Raw genomic sequence first — 24,225 nt, 5'->3', positions numbered from 1 at the left:
CCTTCCATACATTTGGAGGGAATGCCTCAGTGGAGCCTTTCTCTTCAACTTTCTCAGCTGCTGCTTCATCCCTCTAAATGTATGGCTATTAGGTGGTCCTTCCTCTTGATGTTGCTTAATTGTTTAAGGTTGGTGCTTCTTTCTCTGTGGCAGGACATGACGGTGTTGCTTGCTTTTTTATCCTGAATGTGACTGGGTGTGAGCACTGTACATCACTAATGTTCATTGTGTGCTGTCTTCTGTCTTTATCAGACAGCTCATTTTTGTTGCAACGAGACTATTCATCTGCTGTGGAGCACCTCACAAAGCACTGTGGGTATCTTTGCAGCATCTCACTTGGTGGATTATTACTACCATAAATTTTTGATATGAGTTGTTGGTCAGACATCCCCACTGCTCAACAAAACTCATTGCACGAGAGGCATGACCACTTTTGCTGCTTTGTTTGAAGGCATTGTACTAGATGAGTTATACAGAGTAGCAACATGGTCTACTCCATCCACTTATGTCAAGCTCTGTGCCATGGATATGGCTCCTTTGGAAGACTGATTCTACAATTTCTTCACATGAGGCCACAGCACCCACTCAGCACTCAGTTTGCTAGTCTCCCATCTTCATGTTTCTGTCCTATCTATCTAATTTATATGTCGCCTGATACACACACACACTCTCTCTCTCTCTCACTCACTCACTCTTAATTAATTAATCATTCATTCATTCATTCATTCAGCATATTTGTATACCATCCAAAATGGAAGTCTCCGGGAAATCGCTATATATCCTATAGAAATATATCTCTAGCCAGTGTAGATAATCCAAATTACAATATAAATTTAAAAAAAAAAACCCCACAGGAAAACAATTCACAGAATAAAACCAATTTCAGAGAGTAAAACAATTAAACTGTTTAAAATTAGTTTTAATCTTTGTGGATGCACAGAGACCACAGATATTAAAACAGGCTGTTTATCTGTAACTGATGTTTTTCAAGTTGACAGCTGAACAATTGCACAACCTGCCCTCTCTCCCCATCGTCATTTCTGGCAGCAGTCATGAGTACCTCTTCTTCTTGGGATGGATGGGTTAATTCCAGTTTCTTAGATAGCCTGATAAGTTTACAAAGTTGCTCTGTATAAGCTCAGAATCCCCTCAGTGTGTCTGCACAGGCGACCACAAAGAACATCAGTTCGAAGTAGTACATGAGCTAGCTGGGGTGGTTGGTACTATCTGGGGGGATGAATGTTCATTATGATTTTTGGCAAGGTCTACACCCCAGATACGGAAAGTAAGTGATGCCATTGCAATACTTTCAGATTATAGTACGTTGCACTTTTATTGCCCTGATTATGGGGACAAATTTGCAAGGGTCTTTTTAAAAGCTTCTAAAAACACAAAAACTATAATACAATTTTAATTAAAGTTGTCAGAGTAATGGAAATGAAAATTAGCAGGAATCTACTCCAAAGATCATTGCATGGAGGGAGTACAACAATTTGTTCATTGTGTTACCCTAACCCTTTGCTTTGTGCAAAAATTACTGTAATTTTACCCTATTTGTTTAGGGAGAGGGGTGATAGCACAGAGAAATCCGTAAGTGCAACAATGCTATCATCTCTTTTCCATCTCTAGGGAGGTAGATGTCAAAAATCACTGTGAGCATTTGCCCCCTGAGAAGGTACTAATGACCAAAATTTGTGGACCTGTCTCATGGATTAAAGGATGCAATCTATTCTCCCCTGCCAGCTCCATTTTATGTAAATTTGTATATAAGGCTGTGAGAGAAAACATGTTGACTATGACTTATCTGTGTTCAAATTGAAACACAAGAGCAGCAGGGTATATTTTAGGGCAGGAGTTCCCAACCTGCTGTACTTCACATGTTGCTGAACTACAACTCTCATCATCTCCTAGGAGGAGTAGGAACACATGTTGGAATACGCACCACCCCCACTCCCCACAGGTTCACTTTATCATACTGTTTTAAAACCCTCCGGGAAAAAAACTCCCTGATGGCTACATCCTAAATCCTAACCACCCAGAGTTGCAAGTTTTGGGTGGTATGCAGGTGTGTTTGTTTAATTAATTAATTAGGTTCCCAAACTGTGGTACTCCAGATGCTTTTGAACTACAACTCCCATAATCCCCATCCACAATAAATTGTAGCTGAGGATGACAGGAGTTGTAGTTCAGCAACATGTGAAGTACCACAGGTTGGGAACACCTGTTTTAGGGGCTTGGTTGAAGTTGGGAATAAATGTGGAGCAGCAAATGGGGGTACAAGTGAGGGAAATATATTAATTACAAAAGATAATTTTAATTGAAATATATATTTTTTCTTGGTGAATGTGGATATTTTATTGTCTTACTAACTTGCTATTAGAATTGAATATTAGATTACTGTTCTGAAATATAAATGAAATATAAACTGAATATATAAAGCTGGAGGTGCCCAACAACTCCTCTTATGTGATTCGACTGGATCATTTTCAGTTTGTGACTCCTCTTCCAGGATGTGGAAAAGCTGCTTGGAGCGGTGAGACCTACCACTTGTTCCCTTGACCCTTGTCCAACATGGCTTGTTCGATCTAGCAGGGAGGTTGTTGTAGACAGTCTGGTGGAAATCATAAATGCTTCTCTGAGGGAGGGCAGAATGCCTCCTTGTCTTAAGGAGGCAATCATTAGACCACTTCTAAAGAAGCCTGCATTAGATGCCTCGGAGTTGAGCAATTATAGGTCTGTTTCCAACCTCCCATGGCTGGGCAAGGTAATTGAGAGGGTGGTGGCCTCTCAGCTCCAGGCAGTCTTGGAGGAAACTGATTATCTAGACCCATTTCAAACTGGTTTTGGGGTGGGCTATGGGGTGGAGCCTGCCTTGGTCGGCCTGATGGATGATCTCCAATTGGGAATTGACAGAGGAAGTGTGACTCTGTTGGTCCTCTTGGATCTCTTGGTGGCTTTCGATACAATCGACCATAGTATCCTTCTAGAACGTCTGAGGGTGTTCGGGGTAGGAGGCACTGTTTTACAGTGGTTCCACTCCTACCTCTTGGATAGATTCCAGATGGTGTCAATTGGAGACTGTTGCTCTTCAAAATCTGAGCTTAAGTATGGTGTCCCTCAAGGCTCCATACTTTCTCCAATGCTTTTTAACATCTACATGAAACCACTGGGAGCAGGGTGGATTTGATTTAAATCAAACTGATTTAATTCACGATTTAAATCACGATTTAAATCACTAGTCAGTAAGGCTTGATTTAAATCATAGTTTTCTACATAAAGACTAATTCTTGCTGGTATAACTTTAATATGCAAGTAGATGAAGATTTTTAGAATAACAACTTTTCATATTAGTTTTTTTATCCCCAGTTTAATAGGTTAATCATTCATATTTGGACAACTTTTCTGTTGTACTTAGGAAGGAGAAAAATAATCATTACCTTAATAATAACAATTTAAATAGATTTATTCAACTGAAACAATAACATTACAGCATATGTTATTTGCTTAAACAAACATCCATGTTTGTTAACTAATTTGGCTAAACAAAATATATATATTTTAAGAAACTTAGACTGTCAGCCCAGCCTACACATGAAAAACTTAAATACTGTCCTCTGTAGCTCACTCGTCATCTTCATCTTCTTCTTTGTTCATAATCTGGAAAAGAAAAACAAGCTTTCCTGCTTTATCGGGTCCCAAACAATTTCTCAATTTAGAATGAATGAGTCCAAAGGAAGAGAATATTCTTTCAACGCCTGCAGAAGAAGCTACTGCTGTTAAAAGTGAAATCATTACTTGAACAGTCTCTAAATCCAAGTGCTTAAGTGACTTCCACCAGTTCACTGGTGTGACTTTCTTTAAAATATCTTCAGCAAACATATATTTCTTGAATGGTTCCCCCTTAGCTTTGAAGTTTATTATAGTTGGCATTACAGATGGATGATTGCTGGATACCCATGTCATAGCTAACTCCTCTTCCTCAGCACTTAAGTTTTGACCCTGGTACTGGATATTGACAATATTTGCCAAAAAATGAGCTGGAGACAGTACTTGTCCCATTCATTTTTTTAATGCTTGTGATTTAATTCTGTCCATGTGTAGTTCTGTTTTTAAGTGTTCACTCAGTTCCTTCCAAATTTCAACAGCATCAGCAATAAAACAGCTATTTTTCTGTATTTTGTTTAAAGATTCAGAGATGGGTTTCAGGATGCTCAGCATATGTTCAACATTTCTCTTAAGCCCAATGTTGAGGATTTTGGCCGTGACAGTGCCATCTATTTTATCTTGATTTTGTTCACAAACTGTCATCAGAATAGGCCAGTTCTTGATATACTGCTCAAAACAGTCCACCACAGAGTTCCATCTAACATCTTGTGGGAGCGTTAGCTTGGTTCCACCCATCCTTTTCAGAGCTGCTGCAGCAAAGTGATTGTTACGGAAGTATTTAGCAATTTCAACAACATTAGTCTTTATTTCTAGAACACTTAAGTCTTTGGCTAAGAGGTGCAGCAAATGAGCACTGCAACCATATGTTATTAGCTTTGTATTCCCTTCCTGCTCTTCTAAATTTCTTCTCATCTTGGATACATTTGCAGCATTGTCTGTGACCAAACTGCATACTAGACATTTGAATTTTTGTTCACATGTTATTATAGCTTTTACTGCCACTTCTTGTAAGTATTCTGCTGTGTGTGCATTTCCTGACGTATCAATTGTTTGTGCAAGGAAGACTTTCCCTTCTTCTGTTGTTATACAAGCACATACAATAGGATCATTGTGGACATTACTCCACCCATCAATACTTAGGTTAACAATTCTACCCTCCAGAGCTGTTGCACATTGCTCCATTTCTCTGTCATACACTTTATCCAGCAGTTTCCCTGCAACATCTGCTCTGCTGGGTGGACTGTATCCTGGTCTCAGTGACTGAACCATATTAATGAAATGTGGGTTCTCAGTCAGACGGAAAGAAGAGTTCGTTGCATAAACAAACTGGGCAATTTTTTCATCAATTAACTCTTTTTCTAATCTGCTAGTTTTTATCACAAACTTATCTATGGTGGTTCCAGGAGGGAAGGATTTTTTCTTTCTTTTAGGTGATAGTGATATGTGGCTGTGGGTGTCTGATGATGATGCTAATGAAGCACTATCCTGGATGGATAACTCTGAAACTGTAGAACAGGAGGATGGTGATCTTGAAGGTGGATAGTTTCCAGAATCCATGAATTCCCCTAAACAAAAAAGTCAATGCTGTTATTTTATTGTTTATACAATTTCTGCTTATTGTACACAGCACTGCCCCAAAAGGAATATTTGCTTTTCTTCATAACTGTACCAAATGACAGTAACATGCAGTAATAATAAGAAATATAATTTTGCTCAAACATGACAGTTCAAGGCAGTCTTTAGAAATATTATATGATTCAATAAAAATGTTTACCAACCTGAAGATCCTGCCTGTTCAAATGTGTTTCTTTGGTCATCTTCATCACAGCACTTCTCATGATGTTGCCTCATTGAGGCCACCAGGCCTTGCATTTCTTTGTTGCAGTGTTTGCATTTTGCACGCATGCCTGCCTTACCGATAGGTAAAGGAACTTCATTAAAATATTGCCAAACTGGGTTTCTTTTACGGCCTGCTGCCATTATAGGTTTTTTCCTCCAAGGAAAGAATGTGATAAACCTCAGGTCATACACACAAAAAGATCCAAAGACTTGTCTGTCTGTGGCTATGCAGTATTGTGCTCAGAAAGTTTCACTTTGATTTTGTACTGCTTGTCTGCTTGCCCCTCCCTCCTCACACTTAGTTTCACTTTCTTCTTGTGCAGATCTATTCCACTCCAAACAATCAGAAAAATATTGTTTCTATTCTATTTCACTGAACTTCTTGAAACTTAGCATTGAAGGGGTTGATTCTGTAGTCATAGGTTTGTAGAACAATAGGATTAAGGTCTTTTTCTCAACTCTGTTCATGTCATAACATTTTTGCTGTGAAGAAGAGGCATGTGATCTCTGCTGAGTCAAATTCAGTTTTGAGAACTGCAAAAGTAAACCAAGCATCTGTGATAATATCTTGTAGGCAGAGAAACTGCCCAATAATCTTACAAAAACCTCTGGAAGAGCATGACATTGTGAATGGATTAATGGAATTTATTTACCAAAAAAATTAAACATATACAGCCTTATTCTACATAATTAAAAAACTAATCTTTATTTCATGATGGAATAACCTTTGGATGGTAATATATTTTCCTCAAAAAGCATTTTATTTAAAAAAATCCGATTTAAATCAAAAAAATCATTTTTTTAAAAAATCATTGATTTTTATCCACCCTGACTGGGAGAGATCATCAGGGGATTTGGAGCAGGATGTTATCAGTATGCTGATGACACCCAAATCTACTTCTCCATGTCAACTTCTTCAGGCGTTGGCATATCCTCCCTAAATGCTTGCCTGGAAGCAGTAATGGGCTGGATGAGGGAGAATAAACTGAAGCTGAATCCAGATAAGATGAAGGTACTTATTGTGCGGGGTCAGAACTCTAGAGATGATTTTGATCTGCCTGTTCTAGATGGGGTCACACTTCCACAAAAGGAACAGGTTCGCAGTCTGGGAGTACTTCTGGGTTCACACCTCTCCCTGGTTTCTCAGGTTGAGGTAGTGGCCAGGGGTACTTTCTATTAGCTCCAGCTGATACGCCAGCTGTGCCCATTTTTCGAAATCAATGACCTCAAAACAGTGGTACATCTGTTGGTGACCTCCAGACTTGACTTCTGTAATGCGCTCTACATGGGGCTGCCTTTGTACGTAGTCTGGAAACTTCAGTTGGTTCAGAACGTGGCAGCCAGGTTGGTCTCTTGGTAATCTCGGAGTGACCACATTACTCCCTTGCTGATGGAGTTACACTGGCTGCCAATAGGTTTCCGGGCAAAATACAAAGTGCTAGTTATAACTTAGAAAGCCCTAAAACGACTTAGGCCCTGGGTATTTAAGAGAGCGTCTTCTTCACGATGAGCCCCACCGCCCATTGAAGTCATCTGAGGAGGTCCGTCTCCAGTTACTGCCAACTCGTTTGGTAGCTACACAGAGACGGGCCTTCTCGGTTGCTGCCCCGAGATTGTGGAATGCACTCCCTGCTGAGATACGATTCTCCCCATCTCTGGCAATTTTCAAAAAACACCTTAAAACCCATCTTTTCGCCCAAGCTTTCTCAGCTTCCTAAAAATTTTGGGGGGTTTTAATCTGGTTTTTAAAAATTGTTATTTTCCCCCCTGTATATGTTTTAAACTGGTTTTATGTTATTGTTAACCACCCAGAGATTAAAGTTTGTGGCGGTGTACAAATTTGATAGATAGCTAGGTAGGTAAATAAATAAATAGAATGTATATATAAATAGAATTTCTAGAACATTGCACTGAACCTCCTTAGATCCCTTGGCTGCGTGTTGCATAAAAAATGCCATACCAGATTGTGGAAGCAGACATAGTCTAAATTGGTTTACTGGAGACTGATATTTGAGAAATATCAGTCTCCATTAAACCCCCTCCCTCATTCTCTTCCTAGTTACTATATCAGCCACCCACCACCGCATATTCTCTGCCTTGTAACTATATCTTGTAACTTCTAGAAAGTTCTGGGTACTTTATCTTCAAATAAGTAATCTTGCTTAATGTCCTTTTATGTGTAGAAATCTATTAATCTATACAATTGCCTTCATTTTTGTAATCTGGTATCTATGGTGCAAATGTCATGTGGGCTGTATGACTTAAATCTTGGAATTATACTCCTAGTAGTATAAAGTCTTTTTAATTGCAAACCAGTATGTATTTTGAATGTTGTAGCAGCTAATTGGTGTGTATATTTGTTTAGGAAATACATTAATAAATACATATCTGTTTGGCCTGGCTTTCCATGGTTTTTTAATCGGTTTTAATATTTTAACCAGGTTTCAGGGTTTTTAATTACTGAGACTGTTTAATTGCTTTAAAATGTTTTTAAATTGTTAATTGTTGTTATATTGTTTTTATTTTTTGTTTCAGCTCTTTACTGTTTTAATGGTTTGTTTTAATTGTAAACTGCCCTGAGCCATTTTGGAAGGGTGGTATAAAAATCAGTCAATCAATCAAATAAATAAATAAGTAAGTAAGAGAAATTTTAATTGAAATCTTTTTCCCCCCTTGGTGAATGTGGATATTTTGTCTCACACTAATTTGCTATTAGAATTGAATATTAGATTAGATTACTGATCTGAAATATAAATAAAATAGAAACTGAAATATAAATATTATACTTTAAAAGTCTCTAGAATGGTTTCAGAACCCAAACCACTTTAAACAGCATGTTCTAATCAAAAGTATGTAGATTACAATTACAGGTGTCCTCTATTTTATAACTTTCCTTAAAGCATCTAAGTGGAACAGAGTTGAACCTTTTCTTTTTATCCAGGGGTATTGTGCATTGTCAGGATCTTTCATTACTCTGGCAAGAGAAGGGGGGCATCCTCAGTAGCTTGAATGGAGGCAGCTGCTGTATGTGGAGCCACAAGGTGCTTCCACCTGGTTTCTGGGGATTCTCCCTGCCTTTGCAGTCACTCTCACCACATCTAGTGCAGTTGTCAAGGGTCTCTTGCTTTTTAGGACTTTTTAGAGGGTGGGAAAATGGCTTGCAATTTCTCTGTTGCTTGAGCACTTTCTCAGGATGCCCATGAATTCTAACTTTTTTGTATTAACATTTTATTAAAGTTTAAATGAGATTACACAATCAAAATAGCAACAATACAATAATACCTCACACAGATGAAGGGAAGGAAAACAAAAACAAAACAAGCAAAACCACAACTGAACAGAGCAAAACACCACTATCATCGAAGCCTGGACAACTTGATCATTTCAGTCTGTGTTCTCTTTTCTCAGGGCAATTAAAGCATTTCGGGAGGTGCTTTATGTTGATCCCAGTTTTTGCCGCGCCAAGGAAATTCATTTACGACTTGGGCTTATGTTCAAAGTGAACACAGATTTTGAGTCTAGTTTTAAGGTAGGAGTTTATATATTTTTCATTATAGTTAGCACAAGCTTTATATTGTCTTTGCTTTTTTCTTGTGTTACAACGGAATGTATGGGTTTACTTCAGTTTCATTCAACTTGGTGAGTTGTAGTTGACACCTGGGGTGAGTCCAGGAACTGGCTGTGGGTTGGTTAGATTCTGTCTTGTTGGATCAGGTAGACACTATGTTAAATACGAGTACTTTCTGTACTCCTTATTCCATAAGGAATGACTTTTCACGAGAGTTCTTGAGAGGGTGTGCTTGAGGCCTATTCTATATTTTGTTCAAGCAGAATCTTGGGGATCAAGTAATTATTGAATAGGCCTTAGTGTGTATGTGTTTTTTTTAAGAACTTTGGGAGACTGTGTGTAAAAAAAACAAAAACTTCGGGTTGGGAAAAGATTCATGAACTGTATGATGCGTATGTCAAAGGTTTTAAAATGTGACATGAAATTTGAGTCAGACACCACTGACTGACTTTCCAGTAGATTATTTTATTTTGTATTTTACTTTTTATGATTATTTTTTACTTTATATGGTAATTAAAAGAATCGCCATACCTTTAATCACTCTTATTTCTATTCTTCAGCTGAAGGCATGGTAGTTCTTTTAAAGGCCAATTGAGCATATGAAGTAAAATAATAAAGCATACAAAACAAGATGTAATAGTATTATTCTCAAACACAACACTAATAGGTTCTGGTTTAAAAGTATGCTATTTTGTGGGATCTGTGCAGGCTGACATTGGGAACTCTGCATGTTCCCTCTGAGGACTGTGGGTCACTCAACCACTGCCACTGCACAAACATCTTTTTCTGTCTTTCACATCAGGGTTGGTGGGGGAGGGCCTCCTATCCAGTTGTCTCTTGTCCATGCAGCGTGAATATCTCTGTGTCAATTTCTCTCAAACGTTTCTGGATAGTTTTTCTTCCGTTTCTGACACACGTTCTACTTTTGAGGGCTTATTTATCATAATTGGTTTATGATAACATTTGAGGAAGCCTGTTCATGCCTCTGGAACATTAAGCTCCTTAAACAGAATGGAAAATACCTCTCACATTTCAATTGCTTTATGGCATAAGGCTTTCTCTCAGTGTGGGGGAAAGTTAGAGAATCACAATTTGTGTAACCTACTCAGGAAAGAGGCACAGCGTGTTCTGTTTGCCAACAGTTTACCCACAAAGCCAGTAGTGATTGTGATTCTGTGGGGGGGGAAAGCTGCAGGGAACATGGCATCCATTATGAGCTCCTGAAAGGAAGGGGGCAACCTCCACAATATGTTTGGTGGTATCTTAAAAATCCCTATTCAACTTCACTGATTTTGGCCACCTTTTTGGATGTGTTTGTGAAAGTTAGTTAGCTGGGGGACAAGTTTTTCTTCTCACCTGAGAATGGTGATGTTTAAGGGCTACAGCCTCTCCATTTTAAACCTGCATCCCTTTTGAAATTTCATTGGCCTTTTGCTACAATTATTAATGCCAGTGTTCAACAAAACTCTTATCCAAACATTTTTTAACAGAGTTGTTATATGTGTGGAATGTTGCAGCTGTGGGGAAATCATTTGGTCTTGGGATGTGATCATTTGGACCTGATCTGTTTCATTCATATTATGCAAATAGGTTGCTTTGTTCACCTTCTTTTGTCCTATTTCTGTAGTAGATTCTTCTGTTTTGATTGTGCAGTGTAGGGTGAAAGAGAGTCTTTACGCCTTACAACTCTCCTTTCTTTAAAAAAAGATGAATTAATTCCGATTTTGGAGGACTCTAGAGAGCAAAGTAATGAGTTGATTTAGCAGCGCGTGCTGCACGTCCTCCCACCCTTACCCTCAACATGCCTGTCAGATGGAGCTTTGGCTGTCTGCCAGCACTTTGATTACGCAAGATTTTCTGTGTCCTAGTTCTCTGAACAAAAGACAGCTCTCAGGATCAGGGTTCACACCTATATCATACAGTTAGAAAAACCATCTCTAAGAGGGTTTTATTCAGCTTGGATCAGGTTTTCCCATTGTGGTAAGTTCATGTTAGAATGTCTGGTTTCTTTGATGGCTTGTCGGATGGAACATAAGACTTTTTAAGCCCCCCATTAGATCTTGCATCATCAGTTTAGGGGATGAAGAAAATATTTAAATTCCAGAGCATCACATAGTTGTAAACAAAAATTATTACCAATCACTCTGGTACTACTACTGTTGTGTAGTGGTGGTTTGGAAACATCTTGAAATAAATTGTACAAGGACTGGAGGAACTAAAGGCAAGCCTTGAACAAATTGTTAAACATGTACAATGCCTTAGAGAGTGTTGTATGTGGCTTTGTAGATACACGCGCACTGTACTGTAATTCTTTGTAAAGGTCACATCAGCAGTAAAGAGCTCTGAAGGAGAAAAGTCACCTGATCTAATTGTGCAATAATACAAATCAAACTGTCATTTTAAGCTACTGCTGTTTTTTTGTTTTAAATCTCCTACTTTTAAACATTCAGATTAGTGCCTTCTAGGTAAATCCCCTTGCTCATGATTTGAATTTCTGTAGACTGATATCTGCCTTGAGGTATTGTATGTCGTCTCTGAACTGCAGTGGCCTCCCCTGCATAATAACTATTTCACACAGCAGTAGCCAGCTTCAGTACTGCAATATTTGTATGAGGTGCAGATATTTCCTGGCTTCGGTTTACTACAGAGATTCAGAACTGGATATTTAATGTGATGTTTTTCTAGTTTATAATTGTTTCCAGCACTGTGTTTGTATTTTGACAAAGAAGCATTGTTATACATGGCTGTTTTTTTCATAGAATACATTGGATGGCATCTCTGTTTAAAATGTAGCTAGATGTATCTGCTTGTTCTAGATGTAAAGGATTATTCCTGTGTGTGCTTTTAAACAGTTTAGTGCAGTTTTCTGACAGATGTTTTATTATTTGCCTTATCTTTATGCATGTTCTGGTTGTCTGCATAGTTTTATTATGTGCTATGCTAAATAGTCCTGATAAAACATATTTTGTAGTTTTTGACATTCTGAGATTGGGAAATTGCAGAGCAAAATGGTGTTGTGGTCAGATTGAATAATTATTATTGAATATTTTGAATCTGAAACTTACAAATGGTGATTTTTTGTTGTTCATTTTGTTAGCATATCAAATATTAAAGAACCATCTCTAATTCAACACTCTATTGGTTACTTAGATATTGCTTTTAAATAGAATTACAAAGTACTGACACCTTCACCGGTCTTTTTAGTGGTTGTGTCATATTAGATCACAAAATTATTTTTTGTTTCCTATAAAGCTATATATTCATTTTATAGGTTCTCTAAATGAAAAATTATATATTTCCTACTTTGAAGAGTATGTGAGATACTTCTTTGAGTTATGTTTGGTTTAGCAGAGGGGTTTTTTTTTGTTTTTGTTTTTTAAATAGCCTTTGGGGTATTTCAGAGTATGAAATATATTGCAGCTGTTATAATGTTGAGTCTTAGAAAAGGTCATTAGATGCAAGATTGGTTAAAATTTATGCTTTGGTATAAGTTTAAAGAATTATGTATAATTTTTAAGAAATCATGCTCAGCAGCCTGATTTAGGTAATTTATTGTTTGGAATAGAAATAGTTACCAAGAAATGAAGCTGCCATGTATTCCCAAATGTGACAGTATGTTGTTGAAGGACTGTCAGAAATATATCTTGGTTGCTATAGTGCTAGTCCCTCCCTCCCTATATTGCATGCACTAGAATTATTAGGTTGCATTTTTAGTTGATTACCTTGGTAATAGATTTTCAAGTGAATATTGTTAAAAACAAACAAACAAAATACCTGCTGGTATTCCTTAATTTATATAATGGGAGTGAAGACATGTTTTCAGTATGACATATCACTCTGTTATGAGACTCTGATAGAGTTGGTGAGTATCGGTTGCATTGAATTCTTTACGTAATTAATAGTTCCTATTTTTCATTTGATTAGTATTCAAGATGACAGTATACAGTTAGTACAACATAAGTATAACTAACAAAATTAAGTATCACTGTCGCTTTGTTGTTTAGTCTAAAATGTAAGCAGTCTCAATTTTTGCTCCTAAAAATCTAAATTTTCTATGAATGTAAAATATTCAGTTCAGAATGTACACTTTATTCGGAATGTGCCATTGAATAAATTCCATGTGCTTTTATACTTAAAAACAATTCAAAGTATCAGAGCTGCTGCATGCTCTGTCCTCCCATTCTTGTTTTTAAAGGGAAGCGCTACATATGTCCACAGGGTTCCCATTGTGTCTATGGAATTTTAACTTGTTTGTAGAGATTAATTGACCAAATGTGTTAACTCAGTACATATGTTGGATTACTTTATTTATAGGATGACACTAATAGGCCTACGTCTATTTATTTAGAAAATATAATATCCCATCAGGTCAGCTAAAACTTCAGAGATCAGTCCTCAGTCTTTGAAGGGGAATGGGATATATTTTATGAATACTGGTTATATAGATTTCGGGGTGGGGGGAATGGAATGTAACTGTGTAATGAAGTCTTCATTTAGTTTTATTTGCATGCATTGCTGTGCTGTTTTTTATGGAGTGGATAACAATTTAGCAAAATATAGCAGATAACTATAGCCCTTTTAATCTGTTTACTTTTTCATGTTAAGTTTTAATTGCTGTCATGTTTCTCTACATACAGTATTACATGATGTCAAATCACTTTGTTTGGAAAGCTTACTCTATTAGTTTAAAGAAGTACAAACTTTCTATATAACTTGTGTTCTCTTTTGCAGCATTTTCAGTTAGCTTTGGTTGACTGCAACCCTTGCACTTTGTCCAATGCTGAAAGTAAGTATTTTAAGCATTGGTTATATTTGTTTGTCTTACAATTATATTTTAGATGTATGCCCTATATTACTCTGTCTTCATCATTCAATTCATTCCTTTATCTATCCCTCCACTTCTGTCTTGACAAGTCTGATAGAAGTGCTTATATACAGCAGCTAGTACAATGACTAAAATATTAAATAGTACAAGCAGTAGTATTTTTAAATGTACAAACTGAAATTTAAATTAGCTTTCCTTAAGTATTGATGCAAAACAATATTAGAGATGTACACAAATTTGACAGATTCTAAAACAGATTCGAAGAACAGATTGGGCATGTTTAAAAGTGAGGGAAGCAGATCTGTACCTGCCCTTCCACTGCTCCATGCAGTTTCCTGCTGCTGCAGCAGGCTCCCAGCACACTTCGCGCAGTGGCAGCACACTTGCAGACTCAGAGGCCATTTGTGTGGTCAGCAACCATGCTGACCATGGAAATGGCTGCCATGCATGCGCAGAGGCCATGTGCGTGCTGCTGCCACACACAAGTTGCTGGCGGGCAAACTGATGCAGCAGGGAGCTGTGTGGAATGGCGGAAGAGCAGGTATGGACCTGCTTTTCAAATCTATGCATGTATCATGATTTGTGCATATCCTTAAACAATATCAAGCATATTTTAAAGGATAACAGTTGGATTTCTTCAATAAGCATGGGACTTGATTCACAGAACGTAGTTCTGATCCATAGAATATAATTCTAAATGGATATTCAAACAAGTGGTTATAATCCCAGCCCATGTAAAGAAATCACACAGGTCAAAACAATAGTTTTGTCAGAGCCACTTTAGATATGTCCATATAGGTTGTCTCCACACACACCCCCACAGCAGAACCCCATACCATATCGCGGAGTGGTTAGAGGCTAGTAGCCAAAGATTTGGCTGGTAAATTCAAATCATTGAGCTGGTTCAGACACCACACAGAGCCAAGATTAAATCTTGGCATTCTTGGCATGCACTCCTTCTTTCTCTGCCTGCATGCAAATCAGAAGAATTCGACTTCTGATTGTGGTTAAAAGCAAGCCAGGATCAGTCATGACATCCAGACCACTGGATTCTCTTTCCTAACCCCTTCCCTTCCTCAGCTCGGCCCCATATTCTGTAGCCTGCTGAGAGGCCTCTAGCTCCTGCTTCCCTTGGCCCATCTTTCATCTGATCAACTAGGCCTTCTGCTTGCCCAACCTCTCTCTAGGACCTGAGTATCTCAGCCAGAGATTCTTAGGTTCCTATCAGTTTAACCAATAGCAGACAATGTCTCTTTGGCTTGTCCCACCCATCCTGACACTATGGCCAGTGCTAGAGGCATCTTGATTTTCACCTCTAAATTTCTTCACATTACATTGTAAATTTGGAAACTCTCCTCAAAAGTGATTTGCCATGTTGCGTGAGGAAGATTGTCTCCTGTGAAAGGAATACTCTTGTGCATGTGAAACACAAGTTTTTTCACACGCCAAAGAGTGTTTTTTACAGTAGACATGCTTCTCATTCAACATGGTTCTTTGGATACCTGGCTGTAGTGTATTCAGTTGGCAAAGGAGGGTGCATAGATTTGCTAATTTTGGTTTTAATGAAGGACAGTATTGCAACTAGTTCATAGTAAATCTCTGAGAAACTATTTGCATATAGAATGCCAACTCACTGAAAGACTAATGTGATATTTTGTCACAATTACCTTGCTGGTGCTCTGTGAATCTTAAATAAGTGCCTCTCTGCAGGGAGTGGTAATGCTATCTTTGTATCCTGTCAACCAAGGATGGAACCTTGGCTTTGGTTTTAATCCTCAAATACTCCTTATATTCCCTCTGTTTCCATATCATGTTGCTTTCCATATATGTTGTGAAAATCTGCACTTTTTTCTCCACCCCCTGGCTAGAATTGTGTTTAATGCTGTGGTAATCCTTTTTGACTATTGCAACTTCCTTCCTAGTCTTGCTTCATCTTAGTTATTTCACTACAATCCAAAATTCCAAGATCACGCATCTCTCTCTTTCTCATTGCCTGAAGTCATGCACTGGTTTCTCATCCACCCTCGGTATCCAGCATAAGCACCTTTTCCTAGTGCAGTAAACAATCTGTGGCCTCACCCTGATACTTTCCTTACTTCTGATTACACCCCTGCTTGTGACATTCATTCTGTCAAATCTAGTATTTTTCAGCTGCCTGAAATCATCTTGTTTCTTTGATGATGGGAATGACACAACCCTTTGTCTCTTACTGCTCCTTATGCTTGAAAATCCCTCTAGAACTCTTACATGATATCAAAATCCTATGGAGCCTTTAGTTTAATCCATTCATCTTTGTATCCACTCAGAATGTGTTTAGCTGCATTTTCTTGCATTCATCCTGTTGCCCTTGCCCCCCGCCCGCCCCCATCTTCTCTTCTGTCTTTCTTCTGTCTTTTCTCTACCACTCTTTTCCCTCCCCTTTCTTGGTTTTCTTCTCCACAAAGTTTTAGTGGCACTTTTCAGGAAAAGGGTTTGTCTCTTTTGACTTATGTTGTTTTGTATGCTTTTGGTTTTCAGGTGCTAGATCACTGACTTAAATCAAGACTATTTATTTTTTCAATAACTTCATAAATATAAGTCCATCCAAATCGGTTACTAGCTTAGCAGACATACTCAAAAGTGAAATTTGAATGGTGTGAAATTTGCCATCCTTATGGTTTCATTATTACTTCAGGTAGGGGTATAGGTAAAACTGACTATTTAGTCAAAACACTGTAGAGTGAGGGCAAAGTTATGCTAAGTCCTCAATTGAATCTCCTTGAACTTACTAACTGAAGTGTATACCACTAATTTTCTAGCAAAGAAAAAGGGTAATTGAAAACTGTGGGAGGGGGAAAATGTAGCGAATTGGATCAATTCTTCCCCACTTTCCCAACACTGTCTTTAACATTCTGTGCTTATAGTGTAAGTGGCAGACCAAGAGTTGTGTGCCCAAGTATTACACCAGTTTACAGGTATCATTCAGTCCTGTTCTGTCCCTGAAATATTTGGCTGGGGTGAGGGAGAGGCACCAATATTGGATTCGGGGGATGTACCATAAGGCATGCATCTTTTAAGGCCCAACCAAACTTTTAAGTTGCATATTAAGCTGAGGGGAAGCAATTCACTTGCTTCTTACCCAGAGAACAAAATTCCCTATCCCAGAAGGTTAAGGCTTAAAACACACATGCTGCCCCTCTGCTGGAGATGTTCTCTGGTGTCATAAGGGCAGCATGCGTGCACACATGCAGTCCACTTTGGTTGTGGGGGATGGGACTGAGGTCACTTTATTTACTTACTTACTTATTTAATTACTTAACAAACTTCTATACCGCCCAAAACTCACGTCTCTGGGTGGTTTACAACGTTGACATCTTTGTCTTTTTCTGCGAAAGTAGCTGGAATGTTTAGTGTCTATAAAGATCCTCTTCTACTCAGCCCTCTCCCCTGGTTTAGCATACCAGTCATCCACAAACACATGCATTTACAGGTGGGTGGATGTGTGCATACAGTCACACACCTCAGTACTTATTTCTCTTTCATGTTTTATTCTTAATATTCTTAATATCTTTACTTTGCTTTTACAGTTCGGTTTCACGTTGCCCATTTATATGAAACCCAGGTAAGATATACTTTTTGGTTATTCAGTATAGTGATACTATATAGGAAATAGAATTGAGCTGAAAGGAGGTGGGTTTGAGTGATATTTATGGCATTGTTAAGACTGATCATGACTTCTGTGATTTTTGAAATAGACTGGTAATTTTACTTCCACCAGAAGCATTGCCTTTTCTGTGAGTGGGGTTTATTTACCCTCAGTAACATCAGCATGTAGGCAAATCTGCTTGATTATGTAACATTATGACACCATATTCACTCTGGATCACTTTGGAAAGGAGAAGGATATCTTAACAAGGGAGGAAATGGCACTTAAACAGTAATGGGGGAAACAATAACAGTTCCAGCAAAAATCGGACAAATAGAGTTTCACAGACTAGGTGCTGCTTTCAGAAAGACTGTGTCACAAGTCACTGCCAGCAGTATTTCAGTTGGCAGCATGACACAAAGAAGGGTCTCTGATATCTAATAGGTGGACTGACTCATATGAGGGGAGGCAGTCTCTTAAATATTGCAGGTCATATAGGACTCTAAAGTTAGTAATCAGCATTTTGAATTGTGCTCAGAAATGCATTGGGCTTAAAGAATGTATATTGATGGAACTAGGAAGCACAGTATGGACCTCTCTCCCCCCTGCCCCCTCTCAAACTATTTCGAGTGTATGCCTCTTTCATGGGGTGAGGGCAGATTTAACAGCTATCTTCTTTCTACAATGTTTTTTCCCCTCTCTCTTCCTCCACCCCCTTTTTCTGGAATCTCATGGAGAGGGGCTTTTACTCTGTTGCAGAGCACAAGCTTTGCATGCAGACTATGCTAAGTTCAATCCCCAACATCACGGCTAACACATGAATTTTAAAAGATGGCTTACACACACACACAGGCGCGCACACACACACACCCCAACCATACTAAATATTTAAGGGATTCCTTAAAAATCATTTTGAGCTTAATTTTTTAATGTGAAATAAACAATGCAGGTCATGTGTAGAGTACCGTACATAGATTCTGTACATCACTTCTCATGAACCTATTGCAGATAGTGTAGTGAAGTTTCAGATATGATAGAGTTATGAAAACTTTTGTATACTGGTGATTAATTCCTATGTTAGAAATCTTGCATTCATTGGGGCTTGACCTTTGCAGTTGGTTGTGGACAGAATTGGTGGTATCTGTCTCCTCATTTGTCAGTTTTGTGCCATCCTCCTAGTTTGGAAGATTATACTGATGAGATTACAGGATGGCATTTCTTGGATCTCCATATTTGTGATGATTTGCAAACCCCTCACCTCCATATTGAGCAAATAATTATGAACAAGTGTGGACCTGCAACAAAATGTTGCAGGAATATTCGTGGTATGGATGTGTTATCTGAATCTGTGGCTGAGCGTGGTGAAAAAAACAAAAGCTAAGCACAAAGACAGGAGAGCCTGCTGTAACTTGGATGCTATTTTGTATGCAGTTCTTATTTTTTTCTGTTTTCTGGGTGTGTTTGTGAATGGAGGTGTTCAGTCCCAGCTCCTTTTCAAATCCCTTCTCCTTAAGAAACACAAAGTTCTGAAATGGCTGGTGAAAGCAGAATTTTACACACCTTTCCCCCTTAGAAGCAGAAGGGACTGTGAATGTCTTGAGGGAGTATCATTGAGTGTCATCAGCGTATTGAGAAATTGCCTGATCTTTTTGTCAAGCCCTCCTCCCCTCACCCCATGCCACAGAGTTGCATTAGCTCTGCCTGCCTGATTGTCTGTCAACTGTACTCTGCCCATGAACATTCCATCTCATTGACTAATATGGGGCAATTTTGGGGGCGGGCTCCATACATTTTTTCTTCAGTTTTTTTTTTAACATTGACAAATCTGCAGGTCACTTTGCATCATCTGGTTCCTCCCACTTGCCCATAGGTGCTTCTAGTATCTGTCCATAAGGATAATAACATTTCCAGCTCTTTCGGAAATTATCTATCTATTTAACATATTTGTATACCACCCAAAACACAAGTCTCTGGGCAGTTTTCAACAAAACAATACAACAACAAATAAAAAGGTTTAAATATTACAATAATTTAGGATTTAAAACAACGTTAAAACAATATAAAACCTCAAATTATTAAAACAGTATCTAATTAAAAGCCTGGGCAAATGTATCTTGATTGCCTTTTTTAAAGTTGTAAGAGATGGGGAGGCTCTTATTTCAGCAGGGAGTGCATTCCAAAGCTTCTGGGCAGCAATGGAGAAGGCCCGTCCCCAGGTAGCCCCCAGACGAGCTGGTGGCAACTGCAGATGAACCTCTCCTGATGATCTCAATGGATGGTGGGGCTCATAGTGAAGAAGACGTTCTCTCAAATATATAAGATATATTACTTTATTTTGCCATACTTATATGCGTGATCTCAAACGGCAAATATTGTAATATGGAGAGTATCTGCAGTAGTACAGCCTCTTTAAAACCTAGCTTCCATGGGAGGGTCTTGCCATACTTTTCTCCATTGGTCTCTATATGGTCTGTAGAAGAGTTAATTAATATTTGTCTACAGAATCAATCAAACTTTAATATGGTCAATAGACGAGCAAAGTAAGTACATGAATAAAACACAAAAGCAGACAGACCTACTAAGTATAAAATACATTAACAGTAGTTCAGGTAGTACTCAGTTTAATCATCTTGCATCAGATGTAATATCATTAATCATAAATTTAGTAAGTTTATCAGTGGTGGGAGAATCCCAATCTAATAATAACAAAACCAAAATAAAACTCCTCTGATCTACCTAGATATTTAGTTACAATAGGCATGATAAAAATAAGACAAATATTACAATAATAACAGTACAAAAGTATATGTACCATTGTTTCCATCATACCAAAATCTCAAGGACAAGTACACCCATTATAAGGAATCTTCCAAAAACTTCCCTCAAGCAAAGCTGAGGGAAGCACATTATAATGCACCAGGGTAAATGCTTTTTGATGGTTCAAAACTGTAAGATTAGAGAGAGAGACCCAGTTGGAGTAAGCCTATGTATAGAACTCTCAAAGGCATTATGCGTTGGGACCAAATTCAAATCCCTTTGTAACTCAATATCCCATACAAGCTGTTGAATAGTTTTCTGATCTCCCAGGGATATTAAATATTGGGAAGAGCACCCATAAATTGATAGTTTTTCCTGCAAAGACATCCAGAAAGTTTGAAATGAATCTATGATTGTTAATGGAGCCAAACCAAGCAGGAGCAAAAACTATCTATCTCTCTGTTTTTCATATTTGTACACTGCCCCAAACTTGTGTCACTGGGTGGTTTACAACAACATAAAACAAATTAAAACAGAAATGAAAACCTTAAAACAATTTAAAACCACAAATCTAGTTAAAAAGCTTGGATGAAAAATGTGTTGTCTTAAAAGTTGTCAGAGATGAGGAAACTCTTCTTATAGCAGGGAGTGCATTCCAGAGTCTCGGGGTAGAAACAGAAGCGCGTAGATGCCACCAGACAAGCTGGTGGCAACTGTAGATAAACCTCTCTGGATGATCTCAATGGGCGATGGTGCTCACAATGAAGGCAATGTCCTCTTAAATACCCAGGGCCTAAGCTGTTTAGGGCGTTATAGGTTATAACCAGCACCTTGTATTTTGTCCAGAAATTTTATTGGTAGCCAGTGTTGTTTTTTTAAATATAGGAGTAATATGGTCTCTCCAAGATGACCCAGAGACCAATCTGGTTGCCGCATTCTGTACCAACTGCAGTTTCCGCACTACATACAATGGCCCACATAAAACGCGTTGCAGTAGGCAAGTCTGGAGGTTTCCAGCATATGTACACTGTTTTGAGCTTGTTTATTTTATGGAACAAATGCAGCTGGCGTATCAGCCAAAGCTGATAGAAATCACCTCTGGCTACCGCCTAAACCCAAGACACTAGCAAAAGGTTTGGATTCAGAAGCACTCCCAGACTGCTTAACTGTTCCTTCTAGGGAAGTGTAACCCCATCCCGAACCAGCAGATAAAAATTGTCCCCCGAGTTCTGACCCTGCACAATAAGTACCTCCATCGTATTTGGATTCAGTCTGTTTTGTTACCTCATCCAGCCCATCACTGCCTCCAGGCAGGCATTTAGGGAGGTTTTGCCGCCGCCTTCTTCTGATGATGACATGAAGAAATAGATTTGGGTGTCTTCGCCATATTGATAACATCCTGCATCAAATCTCTTGATGATCTCTCCCAAAATGCACCAGATATCTTGATGATCTCTCCCAGGTTTCATGTAGATGTTAAAAAGCATTGGAGACAGTATGAAGCCCTGGAGGATACCATATAAAAGTTCACATTTTGAAGCACTACAGTCTCCAAGTGACACCCTCTGGAATCTGCCCAAGGGGTAGGAGCGGAAGCTCTGCAGAGCAGTGCCAACCACCCACCATCCTCTCAGACTGTCCAGAAGGATACTATGGTCAATAGTATTGAAAGCTGCCAAGAGATCCAAAAGGATCAACAGAGTCACACTCACGTGATCAATTACCCACTGGAGATAATCCATCAGGCCAACCAAGTCAGTCTCCACCTCATAGCCTGCCCGAAAACCAGTTTGAAATAGGAGACAGGCCTATAGTTGCTTAACTCTGAGGGATCCAATGCAAGCTTCTTCAGAAGTGGTCTAATAATTGCCTCCTTAAGACAGGAAGGCATCCTGCCCTCCCTCAGAGAAGCATTTATAATATCTACCAGGCCTTCTAAAACTACTCCACTGCTAGATAGTATAAGCCATGTTGGTCAAGAGAACAGGTGGTAGGCCACACCATTCCAAGTAGCTTGTCTGCAACATCAAGAATTAAAAACGTCACAACATGTAATTAAGGGTTTCACGTTCTGTTTCATGGGAGGAGGGGCATATACTAGCCCTCTCAAAACCCCGAACAACTTTGCTAGATATGAGTCTGCAGAGTCAATATGGACAGAAAAGAATCGCTTCTTTACTGCACGTATTGCTTGAGCATAGGCTTTCAAATGTGCTCTATGTTGTAATCTGTCTGATTTGGGTTGAGTCTTTCTCCACTTGTGCTCCAGTCATCTACCTTGCTGCTTCAGCTCTTTAAGTTCTTTCATATACCTTGGGGCCAGTTTTGAAGCAGGTCAGAGAGGATGCTTAGGTGCAATCTTGTCTACTGCCCTGGTGAGTTTGCTGTTTCTGTTCTCCACCTGGGCATCAACAGGATCACTGTTGGGCATCAACAGGATCACTGTCAGAGCCAACACTGAATCCTTCCAAGGCTTCTCGGAATCCTGTTGGATCCAATAACCTTCTTGGGTGGACCATCCTATTAGGCCCTTCACCCCTGCAGAGGTGGGACATGATTGTGAGTCCAACCTTAACCAGACAGTGGTCTGTCCATGACAAAAGGGAAATTACAGGAGCCCCCACCACGGAACACCACCCTGATCAGAGAAAAAAAAACAGATCAAGTGTGCAATGTGAAATATGTAGTTCCCAAGACCACTTGGGAGGGCCCATAGCTGTCATGGCCGTTATGAACTCCTGAGCCGCCCTGGACAGATTACTTCTGAAATGGAGTCCCCCACCACCATAAGCCTGGGAGACACTGCCAATCTTGAGACCTCTGTCAGCTCAGTAGGAACTTTTTTGGGCAGCGGGGTGATCTGGAACACCAACAGAAGTTCCAATCCATCTCTGGTCCCCAGCGTTAAGTACACACATCTGATATGAATAGACACTTCAACAGGGATCCTGGTAAGGGAGATATTATTCTTATAGATCACAGCCACTCCATTTATAGAACCATGTCCTCTCACCTGCTCCTCAACAGTGTACCCTGGAGGGAGAAGCTGGGACCAGACTGAGCCACCAGCCTTCCCCAGCCAAATCTCAGTGATATATACCAGGGCAGCCCTTCATCCATAATCAGATCATGGATTATTTCAGATTTATTTTGGACTGACCTGGCATTACAAAGGAGCAAGGTGAGACTTTGTGGGTTGTTGGTACTGCTCCCCAAGGTCAAAGAGCTGGCAGGACAGCTGGAAAGGGAAACAGCTATTAGATTTCTGATTTCCTTTCACCTGTAACAGCCTGCTCACCTGCCAGCGTTACTTCTTCTATTCACCACCACTGCTGGATACCTCCCTATCTAGACAAGCCTAGACACATTATAGACTAACTTCACCCAAGACTCAGCATCAGAAGCTATCTAGATAACAGCTTCAGCTTCTAAAACAGCCATAAAAGAATATACTCTGCCCCTACACTCAGTCCAACACTGAAGGCCTGGCACCCATTTGGCAGATGGCTTTGGCGGTCGCCTACAGGCCGGCTGCGTGCCATGCCTGTGGTGCAGCTTCCTTTCTTATAAGCCCCAGAAACCCAGTGTGTCCACTTACGAGAGACTCTGAGGCAGGGTTGATTTAATTAGTGCCCACAGGTGGTGTTTATCAGGCTGTCAGGAAGGGAAGACCACAAATCTAACAAGGCAGCAGAGCAAGAGCAGAGTCAGAGGGGTGGGAGGCTGCAATCAATTTCTCAATCCAGGCAGGAGAGAGAAGCTGGCAAAGTCAAAGCCTCTTTTATTGGATGGATGGATGGATGGATGGATGGATGGATGGATGGATGGATGGATGGATGGATGGATATACTACCCTTCCTAAAGTGGCTCAGGGCAGTTAACATTAAAATAAAAAATACATAATAAAACATTTACACCAAAAAATTTTTTAAACCAGATTAATAT

General features: G+C 39.2%; 1 protein-coding gene across 8 annotated transcripts in view; it reads left to right on the top strand.

Moving 5' to 3' along the window:
• The window catches only part of KDM6A (lysine demethylase 6A), a 255,888-nt gene that overhangs the window by 112,963 nt on the left and 118,700 nt on the right, over nucleotides 1-24,225 (top strand). For all 8 annotated transcript variants that reach the window (XM_053304859.1, XM_053304862.1, XM_053304861.1 and 5 more), the window contains 3 exons: nucleotides 8,914-9,034; nucleotides 13,805-13,859; nucleotides 17,465-17,499. In XM_053304859.1, the coding sequence (XP_053160834.1) occupies nucleotides 8,914-9,034; nucleotides 13,805-13,859; nucleotides 17,465-17,499 (211 nt within the window). The remainder of the gene's footprint in view (nucleotides 1-8,913; nucleotides 9,035-13,804; nucleotides 13,860-17,464; nucleotides 17,500-24,225) is intronic.

Source organism: Hemicordylus capensis, chromosome 3 (genome assembly GCF_027244095.1).
Source record: "Hemicordylus capensis ecotype Gifberg chromosome 3, rHemCap1.1.pri, whole genome shotgun sequence".
Taxonomy (NCBI): domain Eukaryota; kingdom Metazoa; phylum Chordata; class Lepidosauria; order Squamata; family Cordylidae; genus Hemicordylus; species Hemicordylus capensis.
Note: the sequence above shows the minus strand (reverse complement) of the source record. Positions and strands in the feature narration are given on the sequence as shown.